The 18,336-nt window shown below is 43.4% G+C and overlaps 1 protein-coding gene across 2 annotated transcripts in view; it reads right to left on the bottom strand.

Annotated features, from left to right (window-relative positions):
* The window catches only part of REPS2 (RALBP1 associated Eps domain containing 2), a 293,374-nt gene that overhangs the window by 27,627 nt on the left and 247,411 nt on the right, over positions 1-18,336 (bottom strand). For both annotated transcript variants that reach the window (XM_075336286.1, XM_075336285.1), the window contains exon 17: positions 1,388-1,465. In XM_075336286.1, coding sequence (XP_075192401.1) covers positions 1,388-1,465 — 78 coding nt within the window. The remainder of the gene's footprint in view (positions 1-1,387; positions 1,466-18,336) is intronic.

Below are 18,336 nucleotides of genomic sequence, written 5' to 3'. Positions count from 1 at the left end.
CCTTGCTGCCATCTCTGGTTTTGACCTCTGCCTGATTTCCTGACTATGTTCCTGCCTTCCGAGTTTGTCCCTCTTTGTGCCTCCTGGTTTGGACCCCGCCTGACGACCACGCTTTCCTGGATTTAAGTCTTCCATAGGCAACAATCTCCTGGACCTTGTGTAATTCCAAATCCCTGTATAGGGGTTAAAAGGTTTCAGGGTTCTTGAGGTCCTGCCGACTTGGTGGCTAGCCCTAGTCTGTCCGTGACAGTCATCTTTAGTCTGTGGTCAAGGGCAGACGTTACACATTTACGAAATACAAAACAACAGTACTTTTGATTCATTTGATGGACAAGTGTAGCCACGCACGTCCCACTCTGGCTTCCCCCCCCATTTTAGCAAAGCTGCTTCAAACTGATGTGAAAATGCCAAAACTCACATTATTTTTGAACAACTCCAAGATGCACAAAAACTTTGTGACTTTTCAAAGTCTTTTCTAACAGTTTTCTGGCATAAAATCTTTGATAAATAATCCCAAATTGTCTAAAACACATATTAAATATGGTGCAAGTCATGAAAGAATACTGGCACATTTAGCGCAATCAATATTTCCTAATCTGACAGTCAATTTGGCTTGTCTGAAGAATAATGGAGTTTCAGAAAAAATTTTTAAGCAAATCTAAAGCCTGCTTTACACGTTGCAATTTTCGCATACAATATCGTATGCGATTTGCAACGCCCCCATCGTATGTGCGGCACGTTCAATTTGTTGAATGTGCCGCACATACGATTAACCCCCGTCACACATACTTACCTTCCATACGACCTCGATGTGGGCGGCGAACGTCCACTTCCTGGAGTGGGAGGGACGTTCGGCGTCACATCGACGTCACGCGGCAGCCGGCCAATAGAAGCGGAGGGGCGGAGCTGAGCGAGACGTAAACATCCCGCCCACCTCCTTCCTTCCGCATTACCGGCCGGGAGCCGCAGGATGTAGGTAAGATCTGTTCATCGTTCCCGGGGTGTCACACACTGCGATGTGTGCTACCCCGGGTACGATGAACAACCTGACGTACAATTCATGAGGAATGTACGACGTGCGTGCGATGAACGTTTTACCGTTAAATCGCAATCGCACATAGCAGTTACACACTGCAATGTAACTTACAATGCCAGATGTGCGTTACTTACGACGTGACCCCGCCAACACATTGTAAGATACATTGCAGCGTGTAAAGCAGGCTTAAGACATCTGCATATAGATAACTATAAGGAACCCCTTCTCCTGTTTTTAATTGGACGCTGTGGAATGTATAAAGTAATGACTGAGTTTGTAAAATGTAAAGGAAATTGGAGATAAACTTGTGAGTGATGGATAACATTGCGACAGTAAGAACGTCTGATTTACCTTTTTGGCTGGACTGCTTTCCTCTGTCTGTGGCAACATTTTATTAGTCTGCAATTCAATCTCTACTCCTCGTTCATTCTGCAGAATTAACAGAATTTACTTTATTAGATAGAACAACTGGAAGGTGTACTTATTTTAAGATAGAAAACAAATGTGAGGGAAACAGATACGCTGATATGCGCAATGCCTATATTAAACCAGTTACACTTACATGGTGTATAGTAAAAACAAATATCAAAATTTTAAAAGCTTCTGCACTACTTTCTATGGACAATATACCATCAAAGAGATCTCAGAGGTTCCTCTCTACCACGTGTAAAGTAGCATGTGACCACATTGGAAAACCCAATGCTACTTGCTACTTTCTACACGTAGTACACAAGGAACCTCTGAGATCTGTTTTCCGGTATATTGTTCATAGAAGGTAGTGCAGAAGCTTTGGAGTCCTCCACCCTTATTGCTGAGTAAGTAACTCAGTAATAAGGGTGGAGGACTGAATCAAAACACCCTTGATCTAAGAGACTGTATTTACACAGTACCCAATAAAACAAATTATAAAAGCTGTCTGAAGTGTTGCTACATGGGTTTACCCAAAGTTTACAATGTGGGCCTACACAAGTGGATAGACTAGTGGGAGTCTATGAACATGAATTTGACATCTGTAGAAGCCCACAGAGTTGGACAACACTTTTAGGCTGTGTGCGCACGTTGCGTTCTGCCGTGACAAATATTCTGCAGCGTTTTGTCACTGCATGTGCGTTTCAAAACGCAGCAAAAAAGCTGCGTTTTGGATGCATTATGAATGCAGAATTCATGCGCTCTGGATGCTTGCTCTGCCATAGACAGAGTGGGAAAAGCATCCAAAACGCACAAAAGAAGTGACATGTTTAGAACGCAGCGATTTGGATCAAAATTTCTGCATGCAAATCGCTGCGCTCTCAAACGCAACGTGCGAATGGATTATGCACAATCTTCATAGATTGTGCTGGCGACGCAGGACACATGCCTTTACGCTGCAGTGCAATACGCAGCATTAAGGCATGCAAAACGCACATGTGCGCACACAGGATTAAAGCCGCTTTACACGCAACAACATCGCTAACGAGATATCGTTGGGGTCACGGAATTTGTGAAGCACATCCGGCCTTGTTAGTGACGTCGTTGCATGTGACACCTACGAGTGACCGCTAACGATCAGAAATACCAAATCGTTGATCGTTGACACGTCGTTTATTTCCCAAATATCGTTGCTCGTGCTGGACGTAGGTTGCTCACCGTTCCTGAGGCAGCACACATCGCTATGTGTGACACAACGGGAACGACGACGTTCCTGCGTCCTCCGGCAATGAGGTGGGAGTGACGTTCATGCGGCTGCTCTCCGCCCCTCCGCTTCTATTGGTGGCCCCCTGATTGACATTGCTGTGACGCCGCACGAACCACCCCCTTAAAAAAGAGGTTGTTCGCTGGCCACAGCGATGTCGCTAGGAAGGCAAGTATTTGTGACGCGTACCGCCGATATTGTTTGCCACGGGCAGCGATTTGCCCGTGACGCACAAACGACGGAAGCGGGTGCGATCGCTAGCAATGTTGCAGCGTGTAAAGCGCCCTTTAAGGATATATGTGCATGACTTTTTCAGGCGGGTGTACCCGCTGAGCTTTTCAAGAGAAAAACACTTAACAAACGACAGCATTTTTTTTTCTTTTTCAGCTTTTTGTTGTTACCTGATCACTTTTTCAGTGTTTTTAACCACAATTCTTTTGTGCGTTTTCCAGTATTTTTGCGTTGTCTTTTTTACTTGCACTTTCCAGTCATTTATAAAACTCAATTCAACAATGCAAAAAACACTAGTAACAAAAAGGAAAGAAGTCCAGCTCACCGATCAGCTGATTGCTGTTAGATATGAGGGCTCATGCGCACGTTGCGTAATTGCATGCATTTACACTGCAGCGTAAATGCATGCGTCCTGCGTCCCCTGCACAATCTATGAAGATTGTGCATGATACATGCGCACTTTGCTGTTATGAATGCAGCGATTTGGGTGCTAAAATTTTGACCCAAATCTGTGTGTTCATAAAATGAGCATGTCAATTATTCTGTGAGCTATGGATGCAGCTCCCACTATGTCTATGGTGGGGGCAGCAGCCATAGCGCATGAAATCGGCTTTTTTCTACAAAAAAAACTGCATATATTATGCAGTTTTTCTGCAGCGATTTGAAGCGCACATGTGCTGTAAAATCGCTGCAGAAGATTCAGGAGTTACGTGCGCATGAGCTCTAAATGTCCTGCGCATGGAATGGTCTGTCCACCAAGTAGAAAGTTAAAAAGAAAAAAATTCCACTGCTGTCCAATAAAAATACTCCACTTTATTAGAAAACTCTTAAAATCCAGCATAACAGTGCATGATATAGATCTCAGTGACAACTACGCGTTTCGAAACGCGTAGTTCTCACTGAGATCTATATCATGAGCTGTTATGCTGGATTTTAAGAGTGTTCTAGTAAAGTGGAGTATTTTTATTGGACAGCAGTGGAATTTTTTTATTTTTAACTTTCTACTGGACAGACCATTCCTTTCTAATGTGGAGTATTTTTATTGGACAGCGCTGTAAATTTTTCTTTTTAAAAAACACTAGTGTTTTTCAGCAAAAACCCTGGCAAATTGATTTCTTTTATAAAGTATAGATTGTCTTTTGAGTTGAAAAACACCTGAAGCATGGTCAGGTCATTTCTTTTAACCACTTGGCATCTTTGAAAAAAGACTGAATATATGGGCAAGTACTAGTGGCATTAGATCAACGTATGATTTTTGGATGTGCGGTCCATGTCTTTTTTTTACAGTACTGGCACACTGCATTACTGTTCTCTCTGCTTTTACTTTATTTGGACCAGCACTCCTCCCATTGGGCACAGGCGTTTTTAATTAGCAGGAGAATGCAGGAGGTGTTGTGTGACGCCCTAGCAAAACCAGGTTGTCACAGAGACTGCACAAATCTTCCAGGTGCAAGAGTTCATCCTCCTTGTCCTACCAACACAACCCCACACAGAGGTACAAACACCAGCCACAAAGCCTAGTCACCCCCCCAGGACTATAGGGACACACCAGTGGACGGGGCCAGGCAGATGGTGACGCCCACCTAGGGGTCCTGAGGTGTCAGGGGAGGGAACACGTCAGTGTGTAGTAGAGAGGGGAAGTGAGAGGAGTGAAGTGGTAGGCGGGGGTTGTAGCTCCCGGACTACCTGAACTGACTAGGTGGCAGACGGCAGAGCAGGGCCACAGGCGACGGAGATCCAGTCGCGGGAGACATTAAGTGGACTGGGGCAGGGTTGTAACCCGCCGGTGCCGACAGCGGGAATCCGGTCCAGAGGCCGAGCACAGTCGGGGTGCCTGGACCCTAGGGCGAGGACAGCTTCAAGCAGGGGACAAGATTCCATGTCTTGTCCCACCAGTGAGCCCAGATAGAGCAAGACGGAAGCCCAACACGGGGGATAGGGCGTCTGCAAGTGCCTGCAAAAATCCCAAGGGTCAGATCTCGCGGGCAACAGCTCCCACAGCAAAGACACCAGGAGTGGACTTTTCCCGTTTCATGCGGACTAGTCAACACACAAGACAAAAACACAAAACTGCAGGAGGAAGGGCCCCTGTTCTGTCAACTGGTGTGCGGGACCTGAGCACACCCCTCCGGAGACTACTGGTATCCGACACTTGGTTTACTACTTGGACTGTGTGTGGTTTATTCAACAACAGTGAGTACACCGGTGTCATCCAGTCCAGCCTGCAGACGACGCCCAAGGACTACCCTCTACCTACACCTGGGCCCCGGGACAACACCTCCCCTACCCGTGGAGGGGGTACCATCCTGCTGCCCCGCTCCATCAGCACCGAGTGTCCCATACAAAGGCAGCGGTGGTGTTACCAACCATCACCGCAACCCATGGGGGGCGTCACTGACAAACTCTTCCCCTGTAAATAACCCCTTTATATTGTTGTGGGCGACGGGCTGCTGCAAGAGCCCTGGATCCGGCTGCCACTTGAGCCACAGCCACGATCCTGGATCCGAGCATCTCGAGTAGGTCCCCACTGGCTGTGGCTGCGCCCCCACCTGCGACATGTTGCACCTAGTTTTGCTTTCAGTCCAGTCTGAGAGCTTGTGAAAGGGGAGTCTAGATCCTTTCATGAGGTCACGGTGCTGTGTTGGTGTGGTTTTGTGCCTGTGGAGCAGCATGGCTTGGAGTCATGAGGACTCAGCCTTACAGCATTGGTGTTGGGAGGCACCAGGTCGCCCGCCCTGCTGGTCCACTGTCACTGCGGTGGTGGCTGACACATTGCTCCGCACCTTTAAGATTATTACAAGTTGGGGACCCACTTAGAGGTTCACCGTGACATGGCAGTGGGCTTTATACAGTCTGATCAGAATGTTAAACCAAGAACCTCATGTTCATGTATAAATTTTTGCCTAGCGGCCTTATATCGACGTATGATTTTGGATGTGCGGGCCCTGTCTTTTTCTATAGTTCTGACATATATGGACAAATTGACTTTAAATAAAAATTCATATGTTCATTTTTTGAGCTTTTTTTTCAGTTAGTTTTTGGAGCAGAATTTACCTGAAAAAATGCTATTTTGCACATACTCTAAGGGCAAGCATGCACTTTGCGTTTCCACTGCTTTTTTGGTCCGTGTTGAGAAGCACCTTTTTTCTGCCTAAATGCATCCGTTTTGATTTTCCAGCAAAGTCAATGGAAACTGTTGATTTTCAGGCCGCACTTTGCGTTTTAAAACGCTGCGTTTAATTTGCATATTTTGTGGCAAAAAACATGCGTTCAAAGAAGGAGCATGTCAATTGTTTTTGCCATTTTAGGTCAGTTTTGCTAACATTGAAGTCAATAAGAAATGGCAAAAACAAAGATTCCTTCAAATTCCTGTGTTTTACCTGCTTTTTCAGTGCAGAAAACATGCGTTTTGGACTACCAAACGCAAAATGTATGCTTTTTGGACATCAAAATAATGATTTCATATGTCCCTTTACACACACACATAATCCGAAAATTTAATTTAAGGAAAATATCCATTTATTGATATTTTAGTGATAAAATGTATATTACCGCTATAATTTTATGAAATAAATCTATTTTCCTTATTTTTTCCATTAATATAGATTTGTCCCGTTTTTTTCTCTTTTTTCATCGTTTGACTGCTTAAACTTTATTTGGCAGTGTATTGATGTTCAAAACGCATCTGTCAAAACGCAGATGAAAAAGCATGCAAAAAGCGCTGAAAACGCATCTAAAACGCGGTAAATACGCAATTAAGCCCAAAACGTGCGTTTAGAACTGCAAGTAGGAGAACGCAAAGTGCGTGCTTGCCCTAAAGCTTCCAACACTTTGGTGTGTGCCTCTCAAAGACTGCTTGTGATGGTAAAATCAGTTGGACTCTGCCGTCAGCCAAGAAGATCCCCAAGAATTCCCTGTCTTGCCAAATGCCAATCCTTTATCAACCCTACCACTTTTGTGGTGGTCATCTAACAGTAATTCCATCCGTACAGCTGCACTGATGGGAAATTCCATGAAGCTTCCCTGCTATCTAATGCTGCCCTCTAGTTAGGTTAGAGATGCACAGCATCTGCATTTGCAAAATCTTTAAACTTTCAAAAATATTGGAAATTCTTTTCATAATTTATCTGCAAGTTTTTCTTCACAACGGAAACATTGAAAACAGACATAAGACATTATGAAAATCAGAGTTATAATAAATTCCTGTAATTCTTTATGGCTTTTTATTTTGTAAAAAAATTATAATTTAGATTAAAAAAAAATAAAAAATTGATAGAACGTAAAAAATGCACAAAAATATTTTTTGCTCTTTTAAATTCCTTGAAAAGATCATTATGTGCGGTGCCATGCTAATCCATAAGTACTACATACAGTTTTCTGCCTGGTCAAAACTTGAAGACAACTTTCTATTAATTCATACAAATAGCATTTCTTTGCTTCTTCACCCGATGTATAATTCTGCTTTTACTTTATATCATGGAGAAGACATTGGACCTCCTCAGACACAGAGGCCGAGGTGTTACAGCATACTTGGCAACAGTGATGATTTTGCTGAAACAGTCCAAGACTTAAGGGGGCTTTACACGCTACGACATCGCTAATGCGAACTCGTTGGGGTCACGGAATTGGTGACGCACATCCGGCCGCATTAGCGATGCCGTTGCGTGTGACACCTATGAGCGATTTTGCATCGTTGCAAAAACGTGCAAAATCGCTCATCGGTGACATGGGGTCCATTCTCAAAAATCGTTACTGCAGCAGTAACGAGGTTGTTCCTCGTTCCTGTGGCAGCACACATCGCTCCATGTGACGCCGCAGGAACGAGGAAGCTCTCCTTACCTGCCTCCCGGCCGCTATGCGGAAGGAAGGAGGTGGGCGGGATGTTCGTCCCGCTCATCTCCGCCCCTCCGCTTCTATTGGGCGGCAGTTCAGTGACGCAGCTGTGACGTCGCTGTGACGCTGAACGAACCGCCCCCTTAGAAAGGAGGCGGTTCGTCGGTCACAGAGACGTCGCCGGGCAGGTAAGTATGTGTGACATGTCTGGGCGATATTGTGCGGCACGGGCAGCGATTTGCCCGTGTCGCACAACAGATGGGGGCGGGTACCCACGCTAGCGATATCGGTACCGATATCGCAGCGTGTAAAGTAGCCTTTAGTGAAAATTTTTGGGGTCTTCCTAGATATTCCCAAGCTATTTTGGAGAAAGTATTTAACCCTTTCACCCTCCGGCAATTTTCAGTTTTTTGTTTTCGTTCTTTCCTCCCCCTCTCCCATAGCTTTTTTTATTTTTCCGTGAATATAGCCATATGAGGACTTGTGTTTTTGCGGGACAAGATGTATTTTTCAATTAAACCATTAGGTGTACCCTATAGTATACGGAAAAACAGTAAAAAATTCCAAGTGCAGTGAAATTGCAAAAAAAAGTGCAATTGCCCGATTATTGTTTTGGTTTTTTATTTACCATGTTCACTATATGGTAAAACTGACTTGGCAATATGATCCCCCAGATCAATACAACTTCAAAGATACTAAATTTGTATAGTTTTACTTTTATCTGAGTGGTGAAAAAAAATACAGAAGTTTGTAAAAAATAAAAAAAAAATAGCACTCATTTTCCGGGATTTTGGGCTAAGCTGGCATTTTTTATTATAGAATTTGTGCGTAGATACATTGCACCCTTTACCGATCAGATTGATTTTATATTTTTCTATAATCGTGCATTTCCGAAAACGGCGATACCAAATATGTGCAATATTTTTTATTATTTTTTATTTTAATTTCAATGGGGCAAAAGGGTGTTGATTTGATCTTTTAAGTTTTTTTTATTTTCTAAGATATTTTAAAACTTTTTTTTTTTACTTTTACTGATTTTACTAATCCCCCAAGGGGACTTTATGACTGCACTATCTGAATGTTTCTCGAGAACAGAGCAATGCTTCAGGAGAAACGCAGTTGTCGCGGGCGGGGAGGTGGACGCTGCGCTCACCACGCTCGGGTCTGGCACTGCTGCTGCTTCGCTTGCTGCTCGGTGGCTCGAGCGGTGGGCCGGACCCGGGGACTCGAGCGGCGCTCCTCACCCATGAGTGAAAAGGGGAATGGTTTTGGGGAATTATTGTCCGTGACGCCACCCACGGTTGTGGTGAGGTTGTGACACCACCGCTGCTCTGGACGGGGATCCCGGGAGCGATGACAGGGAGCAGCGTAGTTGTTGTTTTCCCCTCCGTGGGTAGGGGGTTGGTTGTCCCGGGGCCCGGTGAGGGAGGAATGTGGCAGGTGGGTTACGGGACCTGGCGAGGTGCGGGGTCGCAGGGGCAGCGTGGTGCCGCACGGCACAGTGGTACTCACTCAGCCAATGACGAATGCAAAGTCCTTGGTAAAACACACGGCTGGATGGACGGGTCCCACTGACGGCTGCGGTGGTTTCTGCTCCCGGTAGGTTGATGGTAACTGTATTTCCCTGCACCTTTAGTATGTTCCTGGTACTGATGGCTTCCTACCCGCTCCCCAGCTTAGATGGATGCTGAGGGAGCCCCTTTTGCCCGCAGGCTCTGGCCGTGGGAACTGTAGCCTTGGCGGTGACTGTATTTCCCTTCACGGTGTGAGCTGTTGCCTTCTATCGGGTCTTGACTGCTGGGAAACCCAGGAGGTTCCCTTCGCTAACGGATTTGACCAGTTTTACGGTGACTCCTAGCCTGGTCGGGGTCCGTAAGCCCTGCCAAACGGTGCTGGCTTCTCTTCGTTCCGCGATCCGCCCATCCCCGGTCCTTACGGTTCACTCCAATCGGCCTCTCCTGCAGACAGTCACCACCGTCTGCCAACCTTGCTGTATGTGCCCGGGCCACGTACCCGGACACAGTCAGTCTGCTCCTGGTGTGGACATCAGCCCCTGGAGGGAGGCAACAAGGATTTTTGTTTGACTTCGGTGTGCCTAGCCAGGGTGTGGGGTGTGTTGTTGTAGTACCTGTGACGACCTGGCTTGTCCAGGGCGCCACACTGTGTTACTGTGAGTGCCGATGCTCTGCCGACATTCATAGGAAACATGTCATGGCGGCAACAGGGGTCATCATCTGACTTTGCACTGGCATGTCAACCCATTGGCGCTCCATGATCATGTCACAGAGCCACCGTTGACGGCAGGGAGAAGCACGATCCCTGCCGGAGCACTATAGACTGCACTGCCACAGTTTGACAGCATGATCTGAGGGGTTAACAGGTAAAGGTAGGTGGATTGGAGATCCATCCGTGCCTGTTAGTTGCACATGTGTGCTGATCAGATTGTCAGACATGTGCAAGGATGACCGGGGGGGCGACCTAGGATGTGTATACAGGTCCTAGGTCATGAAGGGGGTTAAAAAGCAACCATTGTTTTTATTTTTACTGTTGACATTTTATTATGACGGGGGGAGGAGGGAGGGGCTAGAGGCAGAGGGAGGGGCTAGAGGCAGATGGAGGGGCTAGAGGCAGAGCTCCACCTCCTCCTCTCTCTTCTATCTACATAGAATCTCACTGAATACAGATTTTACCTCAGAATTGAGAATTTTGAAAATGAGTGATCAATTCTGGCAGAGAAAGAAGCAAATTTGTCTAATAAGATAAATTACACAGTTGCTTATTTTCATGTGTACTATTGATTTATGAAATAAAAATAAAAAAAAGACAGTTACACTTTAAATGTCCCAAATTCTGCCATATAAGGCCTCATTCAGACAGCCGTTTTTCACTTACATCTTCTATTCATGTTTTCCATGGTAGAAAACATACCTAATGTAGTTTATGGTGCTGTTCAAATGTCCAATTTTTTTTTTGGATGTTTGTGCAAAACAAATAATTGACATGTCCATTTTTGATCTAAGTCACCAATCAAAAAAACCCCTCTGGACGCAATCCATGTGCTATCCATTTTTAACATTTTAATGGGTATGAGAAGCTTTGCAATTTTTTAATTTTTTTTTTAAGCGTATGAGAAAATCGAAGAGTTGCGAAGTATGGAACTAAATTATTATGTCCCTTGTTTCACCTAGTGTTATTGCTGCTCCATAAAGAAACCTATTCTTGTCTATAATGCAAGGACTTCCCAGTAAACTAGTTTGGCATCTACTGTCGTTTTGGCACTTAAGGGTGCTTTACACGCAACGATATCGTTAACGAGATACCATTGGGGTCACGTCGTTAGTGACGCACATCCGGCGTCGTTAGCGATATCGTTGCGTATGACACCTAGGAGCGACGATCACCGATCGCAAAAGCGTCAAAAATCGTTGATGGTTGTCACGTTGTCCATTTTCATAATATCGTTGGTTGTTCATGCCTGTGTTGTTCATCGCTCTGTGTGACACCGCAGGAACGAGGAACAACCTCGTACCTGTGGCCGCCCGCAATGAGGAATGAAGGAGGTGGGCGGGTTATTCGTCCCGCTCATCTCTGCCCCTCCGCTTCTATTGGGCAGCCGCTTAGTGACGTCGCTGTGACGCCGAACGAACTGCCCCCTTAGAAAGGAGGTGGTTCAGCGGCAACAGCGACGTCAATAGGCAGGTAAGTATGTGTGAGGGGTGTTAACGATGTTGTGTGCCACGGGCAGCGATTTGCCCGTGACGCACAACCAACAGGGGCGGGTACGCTCGCTAGCGATATCGATATCGCAGCGTGTAAAGTGCCCTTAAGGATAGAGTATAGCTATTTCCTCTGACTGCTGCTAACACCTCCCATTCAACTTGACCAAATGAGGATTTTGCTTTAATTGATGCTTTAACAGAAGCACAAGATATGTCAGGGCCTGGACCTCCACCAATACGCAGGAAGTTCAAGTGCCTACTAAATATGAAAAATCAAGAAGAAAGTTCAGTTACTCTTTAAATGATTATCAGCAGTTGGGGTATATTTTGTCCCACTTAGTCACAATTGAATCTATATGTGACTAGAAAAACAGCGGAATGGAGGTGACAGCATATGCTGCAGAGGCAAGTCCATTTAGATGTACAACACAGATATTCTGGCCAACAAATTACTAGAATAAATCTTCCATACTGAAATATTCTCGCATCACATCATCCTGTGTGAAGAGAATGAGAACATAATGTTCATTGTGCACAGAGCGATCGGATTAGCCTGTCTGTATAGCTTTTAAAGCAGATGAGACCTGTGTATATCTATCTATAGGGCGCACATATTATTGGCTGCACAGGGGCCCAAGAGGTACAAAGACCATTTCCACCTCCAAGGCAGGTGAAATAGTACACTTTAATGAGTTGCTGGACCAAAAAGGGCCCATATACTGTTCTTGTATAAGGGCCATTTTCTGCCTGCATTCGCCAGTGCAAATTTTATATATATATATATATATATATATATATATATATATATATATATATATATATATAAAATTTGCACTGGCGAATATATATACACACACACACACACAATTTTTACTTTGACCCTTAACCACCTGCCTTATGTACATTGATTGTGAGTGTGTATGAATAGACTCAGTAAGCGTTATGTATAATCCTTAGCTATACTTGTGTTTAGGATGTTCTTAAAGTGCCACCTAGTGGTATATTTTGTTAATAAGTGAATATTCTATGTTGTGAAAAAATTAGTAACAAAAACCTATTTTAAAGATTATAAAATACATGTAGTAATTATAAGTTATAATTAATATTACAATATATTCATTCTTTTTATAATTATGATCTTCTGAAATTATGTATTTAAAGCTTTCAAACTTGATTCTAAACAGGAAATATAAAACATTTTTTGGGTGCACTATTTAAATATACTGAGGACCAGACTCCACCAATCTTACATCCTGTTATACCTTTATGACCTGTAAGTATCTTGTTTTAGGTGGATTTATGTCCTGGTGAACCTATTTGCTCACTAGTAGATAAATCTATGTAAACAAGATTCTGTAAGGCCATGGGCTGCCCATGCTCAGAGTAGCATGACTTGCATAGCCTATTCATTAGGGAAGATTAGGTACGGTAATTATAATCTTAAAGAAGTTGTCCAGTACTGGACAACACCTTATTAAAGAAGCATTCTCAGTAAAAAAAATATTATCCCCTAATCCTTTCTACATATGTATGTAACTTAGGGGTGCTTCACACACAGCGAGCTCGCTGCCGAGATCGCTGCTGAGTCACGCTTTTTGTGACGCAGCAGTGACCTCATTAGCGATCTCGCTGTGTGTGACACTGAGCAGCGATCTGGCCCCTGCTGCGAGATCGCTGCTCGTTACACACAGCCCTGGTTCGTTTTCTTCAAAGCCGCTCTCCCGCTGTGACACACAGATAGCTGTGTGTGACAGCGAGAGAGCGACAAATGAAGCGAGCAGGGAGCAGGAGCCGGCGTCTGACAGCTGAGGTAAGCTTGTAACCAAGATAAACATCGGGTAACCAAGGTGGTTACCCGATATTTACCTTAGTTACCAGCCTCCGCAGCTCTCACGCTGCCTGTGCTGCCGGCTCCGGCTCTCTGCACATGTAGCTGCTGTACACATCGGGTTAATTAACCCGATGTGTACAGCAGCTAGGAGAGCAAGGAGCCAGCGCTAAGCAGTGTGCGCGGCTCCTTGCTCTCTGCACATGTAGCTGCATTACACATCGGGTTAATTAACCCGATGTGTACAGCAGCTAGGAGAGCAAGGAGCCAGCGCTCAGTGTGCGCGGCTCCCTGCTCTCTGCACACACAGCTAAGCGGTGTGCGCTGGTAACTAATGTAAACATCGGGTAACCATACCCGATGTTTACCTTAGTTACCAGTCTCCGCAGCTTCCAGACGGCGGCTCCGTGCAAGCGCAGCGTCGCTTGCACGTCGCTGCTGGCTGGGGGCTGTTCACTGGTCGCTGGTGAGATCTGCCTGTTTGACAGCTCACCAGCGACCATGTAGCGATGCAGCAGCGATCCTGACCAGGTCAGATCGCTGGTCGGATCGCTGCTGCATCGCTAAGTGAGAAGGTACCCATAGTGTAAGTGTATTAAAATACTTACAAATCTACCAGTTTCCAGTGTTGATCCAATCCTCCTCTGGGTGAAATGACTTCAAACAGACAAGCCAGATCACACTTGGATTTATTTGTTGTCTGGAAATCACTTTCATAGTGGAAGTCTATGGAGCCTCACAAGTTTAAAAGGCTTACATTGGTAGAAATAGCACTGCCGCACACAACGGTCTTTATGTGAACCAGCAAGGCCCTGAGAAGTGCTGGAAACTGGAGAAAATTGTGATCGATAAGTATTTTAATACACCTACACTACATTACAGATATATTTAGGAAATTAAACATATTGACAGGATGCTTGTCTAATAGCCCAAGGCTGCTGCAAAATGCAATAGAAAAACTTCTGTAAGTACCTTCTGGAGTGACGCCATTCCTCCGATTTCAGTGCACTATCCACAACCAGTCACCTGATGTAAACAATGTCACAGGCCCACTGCAGTCAATTACTAACCACTGGATGGCAATATCTTCACTATTCTGTCAGAATTGAAGAAAATACTGTTGTTCTACTCTAATAGAATAGTGAAGGCTGCAGCCAAATGACACTGTGTCAGGTGATTGGCAGGGGACTCACCACTGAGATTTATAATTTCATGGTGCACTAGGACTATTTAAAGGAGTTTGTTAAATATAAAAAAACTAAATTGTTGAAAAATATCAACAGTCTCAAGGTTACAAGTCTATTTAAAGAGATCTTGTTGTTCCTTTGTCCACAAAGCACAACATAATCAAGAAGTTTACAACCCATGGCACTGTAGCTAATCTCCCTGGATGTGGATGGCAGAGAAAAATTGATGAAAGGTTGCAACACAGGATAGTCCGGATGGTGGATAATCAGCCTTAATCAAGTTCCAAAGAAATTCAAGCTGTCCTGTAGGTTCATTGTGCATTGTACTCTTATTTTGTACTGCACAACCATAGTTTATGAATATGGTATATTTGTTTTTTTTATTATATATCACTTTATTAATCAAGAAATGTTATAATAGTTTCCCACTATATAGCTTTTTCATGTTCATGTGTATGTGTGTGTGCGTGTGTGTGTTTACGTATGTTTGTCCACATGTTTTTTATGTTTCTTATGAATTGCACAATCACAATATGTGAATATAGTATATGAATATTAGTATATGAATATGGTATATGAACCTTATTACCTGCTACTTAAGTGATGTTATAGTAGATTTTTATCACCACTATATAGTTTACATAGGATTTCCTATGTTTACACATGTGTGTGTTTTCCTTGTATGTGTGTGTGTGTGTGTGTGTATGTGTGAGTGTTTGCGTGTGTGTGTGTGCATACGTCTGTGTGCATACATGTGTTTGTGCTCTATGTGTGCATGTATGGATGAGAGTGTGTGGTCATGCACCCCTTCACTTGTATGTGTGGCTGTATATTATCACACTTTAATATTGCATTACATTGCCTTTATATTTCTTTATTTTGAATTCCCTCTGTTATATGTGAGGAATTCATATGTAGATTCTTTATGTTTTTGTGTCTTCACACTTCTTTTATTATTTACACTTTTTTATTTATTTTTTCATTCCTTCACATTTTTCTTGCTTACACCCATACATATAGTTAGTTATTTTATCACTATTATCATGATACATATGTATACACATTTATATATTTTTGCCTATATTAATCAACACTACCACTATATCTTGGTATATTCACTATTTGCTTGTACTCCTCCTATGTGATCCCTATATTATATGCTGTCCTCCCTTTATTAGACAATGTGGCCTTTTCCCTGCGTCTCTCCCCTTTGGGAGTGGGGCAGTGATTCATGCTGCACACTGTTTATCCGGCGGTGTGCACTCTGCTCGCGTCTCACGTGACCGTTACCATGCCTACGCGTCCTGCGCTCGCTTCCCTCCCCTCTGTGTTCAGAGCGGGCGGAAGTGACATAGGACGCCAAAGCATGTGCTTCCGGTGCGGGGTCGGGAGCACGAGCGCCGATGCTACCGCTTAGGTGAGTGATATATAAATCTCGGTACATACACCCTCCATTACCCTCACGAAGAAGCCCTAGGCGAAACGGCCGTCAGGGTATTTGTCCTTCCATCTGCTCCTACTATGGTAGTTGGCAGTCAGGCATCTGCCTTTGTGACTGCTTGTGTATTCCATTCCTCCCCTCTTATCTTTAACTGGCACTTCTTCCATTGCTTCTAGTCAGTATTTCTTTCTGGACAGTACTAATTCTTTCTAATGAATTTTGTTGTCACTGCCCTCTTATTTGTATCCCCTTGGGCATGTGTATAATTTTTGTTTATATGGGCAAGTGAACTTCAATCTTCCTTTATAGTATAATCTTCTGTCCAGAGATAAGCCGCTTTGGCAATAAGGTTTACAACATATACTTGCTTGCGATTTCTTTGCATTTATGGGAGAGTGCAATATTTATCTGTCATTTTGAGGTTCTACAAACCACTGTTGTTCCCTTTCTCATTTGTTTCCTGGGGTTGTGCAATAATTTCCCCGGGACTGTGCAATATTTTTCAGGAGTTTTTTTAGGAGTTTTTTCTTGCTTTCAGCATGTTTATATACAAAAAAACCCCCTATTTTCTGCACTATAATCTGAAGTGAATATCAGTGTTTCTCTGGTTTACACACATATGTAAAGTGAAGCAGTGATGGGAAGGTTGTTTATTGGCTAACATCCCCTTTTCTATTTTTCATATAAAAATATTTTTATATAAAAAATGCTTTTTTAATAAGGTCTTCAATAAAATAATTTTATTCAATGCTATTTTACTCTAGTTGCTTTATTGGTATTCTTGGATTCTAGAGTTAGCACTATTGTGATTGGGCCATTAATTTGGTGTTCTTGTTTTTCTGTATTTTTACAGTATTTAGGCCAAAATGGACATTAAGTCTAGAGAAGAATCTTGGAGATCAAGTATTGACTCCATTTTTAATGGGGATGCTGCCATAAACATGTTTAGTGGTAATGGACGCGTTGCTGAAATTAGGAGTACATACAAGTATCTCCTTAAAAAACGTCTCCGCATTTGGTGGAGCAAAGCTTTTCTTGAGAACTACCTAGTCAAAAACCTTATCCCTAGAGGTCTACGTGTGAGAATTCTGCCATCCTTCCCTGTTGAGGACTCCACCTTTTGCTCCAAATGGGAGGAGGTCTGCAATACTTGTTCTAGATCTTTGATTCAGCTGTTAATAGAAATTAACTCTAAAACGATTACAGATGTGGAACTGGAAATAGAGGAAAATAGAAAACAACTAGCTGAGAGCCTGACCACTACATCTATGGAGGCATTGAAAACTGAGATGGAACAACAATTTATAATATGGGAGAAAGAGATTAAAGATCAAAAAACTGGCAAACTTCAGAGAGATATACAGGATTATGAACAGAAACGTGTCTACAGGTGGCACCATCCACGTCAGTCTAACAATCCAGGCAATAATGTGAAAAATAATACTGCCTCTTCAATTTCATCTATGGAAGAGGATTCTGAATCTTCTGACTATAGACTTAATAACCCTCGAAGACTTGGTAAACGGAAGGCCAAGAATAACAACTGGTCCTATAAAAAGAAACAGAATCCCTCCACTTCCAATTTACAGGCAGTTAATTTGTCTGACATTGAACTAACTCCAGCACAAACTGAGGTCTTAAGCCTTGGCCTGACTTTTTCACCAACAGCTGGTTTTGACTTTTTTCCACAGTAAAAAAAGACCTTCACCTATTTGCCCGCAAACTTGTACTCAAGAAACTTCATGAGAGATCAGGTGATGAAATATGTTGGAGCACACAAGAAAAAGAAGCTCTAGATATCCTTGAAGAGCTATGTGAGGAATCTGATCCAACGCCACAACAAGGTAAATTTATCTTCTCTAAAACTAAAAAATTTCCGCCCCTGAAATTGTTTCCTAACATTGAACTTTTTGTTCAACTTGTTACCAGGGAGTTGGAACAAATTTCTTCCTCAAGAATAGGGGATAATCTTTCAACCAATCAGAGACAAGCCCTTAATGAATTGAAACGCCTCAAAAATATTGTTATTAAACCATCAGATAAAGGTGGGAACATTGTTTTGTGGCCCACACATTTATATGAGAAAGAGGCGTTTAGACAACTAAGAGATAGTAAGTGTTATCGGAGATTAACATTTAATCCAACCTCTTCCTTTCAGATGGAGTTGTATGGAATTTTGGATACTGCTTTTCAAAATGGTGTGATTGATAAAGAAACTAAAGAAGGTCTTTTTTTCAACTCTCCACGTACTGCATGCTTGTATTTACTACCGAAAATTCATAAGGACCTACATACGCCACCCGGTCGGCCTATTGTCTCGGGAAATGGTAGCATGTGTGAAACCGTGGGTAAGTTTCTTGATTTTCACTTGAAACCATTGGTAGAGTCT

Source organism: Anomaloglossus baeobatrachus, chromosome 2 (assembly GCF_048569485.1).
Source record: "Anomaloglossus baeobatrachus isolate aAnoBae1 chromosome 2, aAnoBae1.hap1, whole genome shotgun sequence".
NCBI lineage: Eukaryota > Metazoa > Chordata > Amphibia > Anura > Aromobatidae > Anomaloglossus > Anomaloglossus baeobatrachus.
This window is presented reverse-complemented; position numbering and strand designations above follow the sequence as displayed.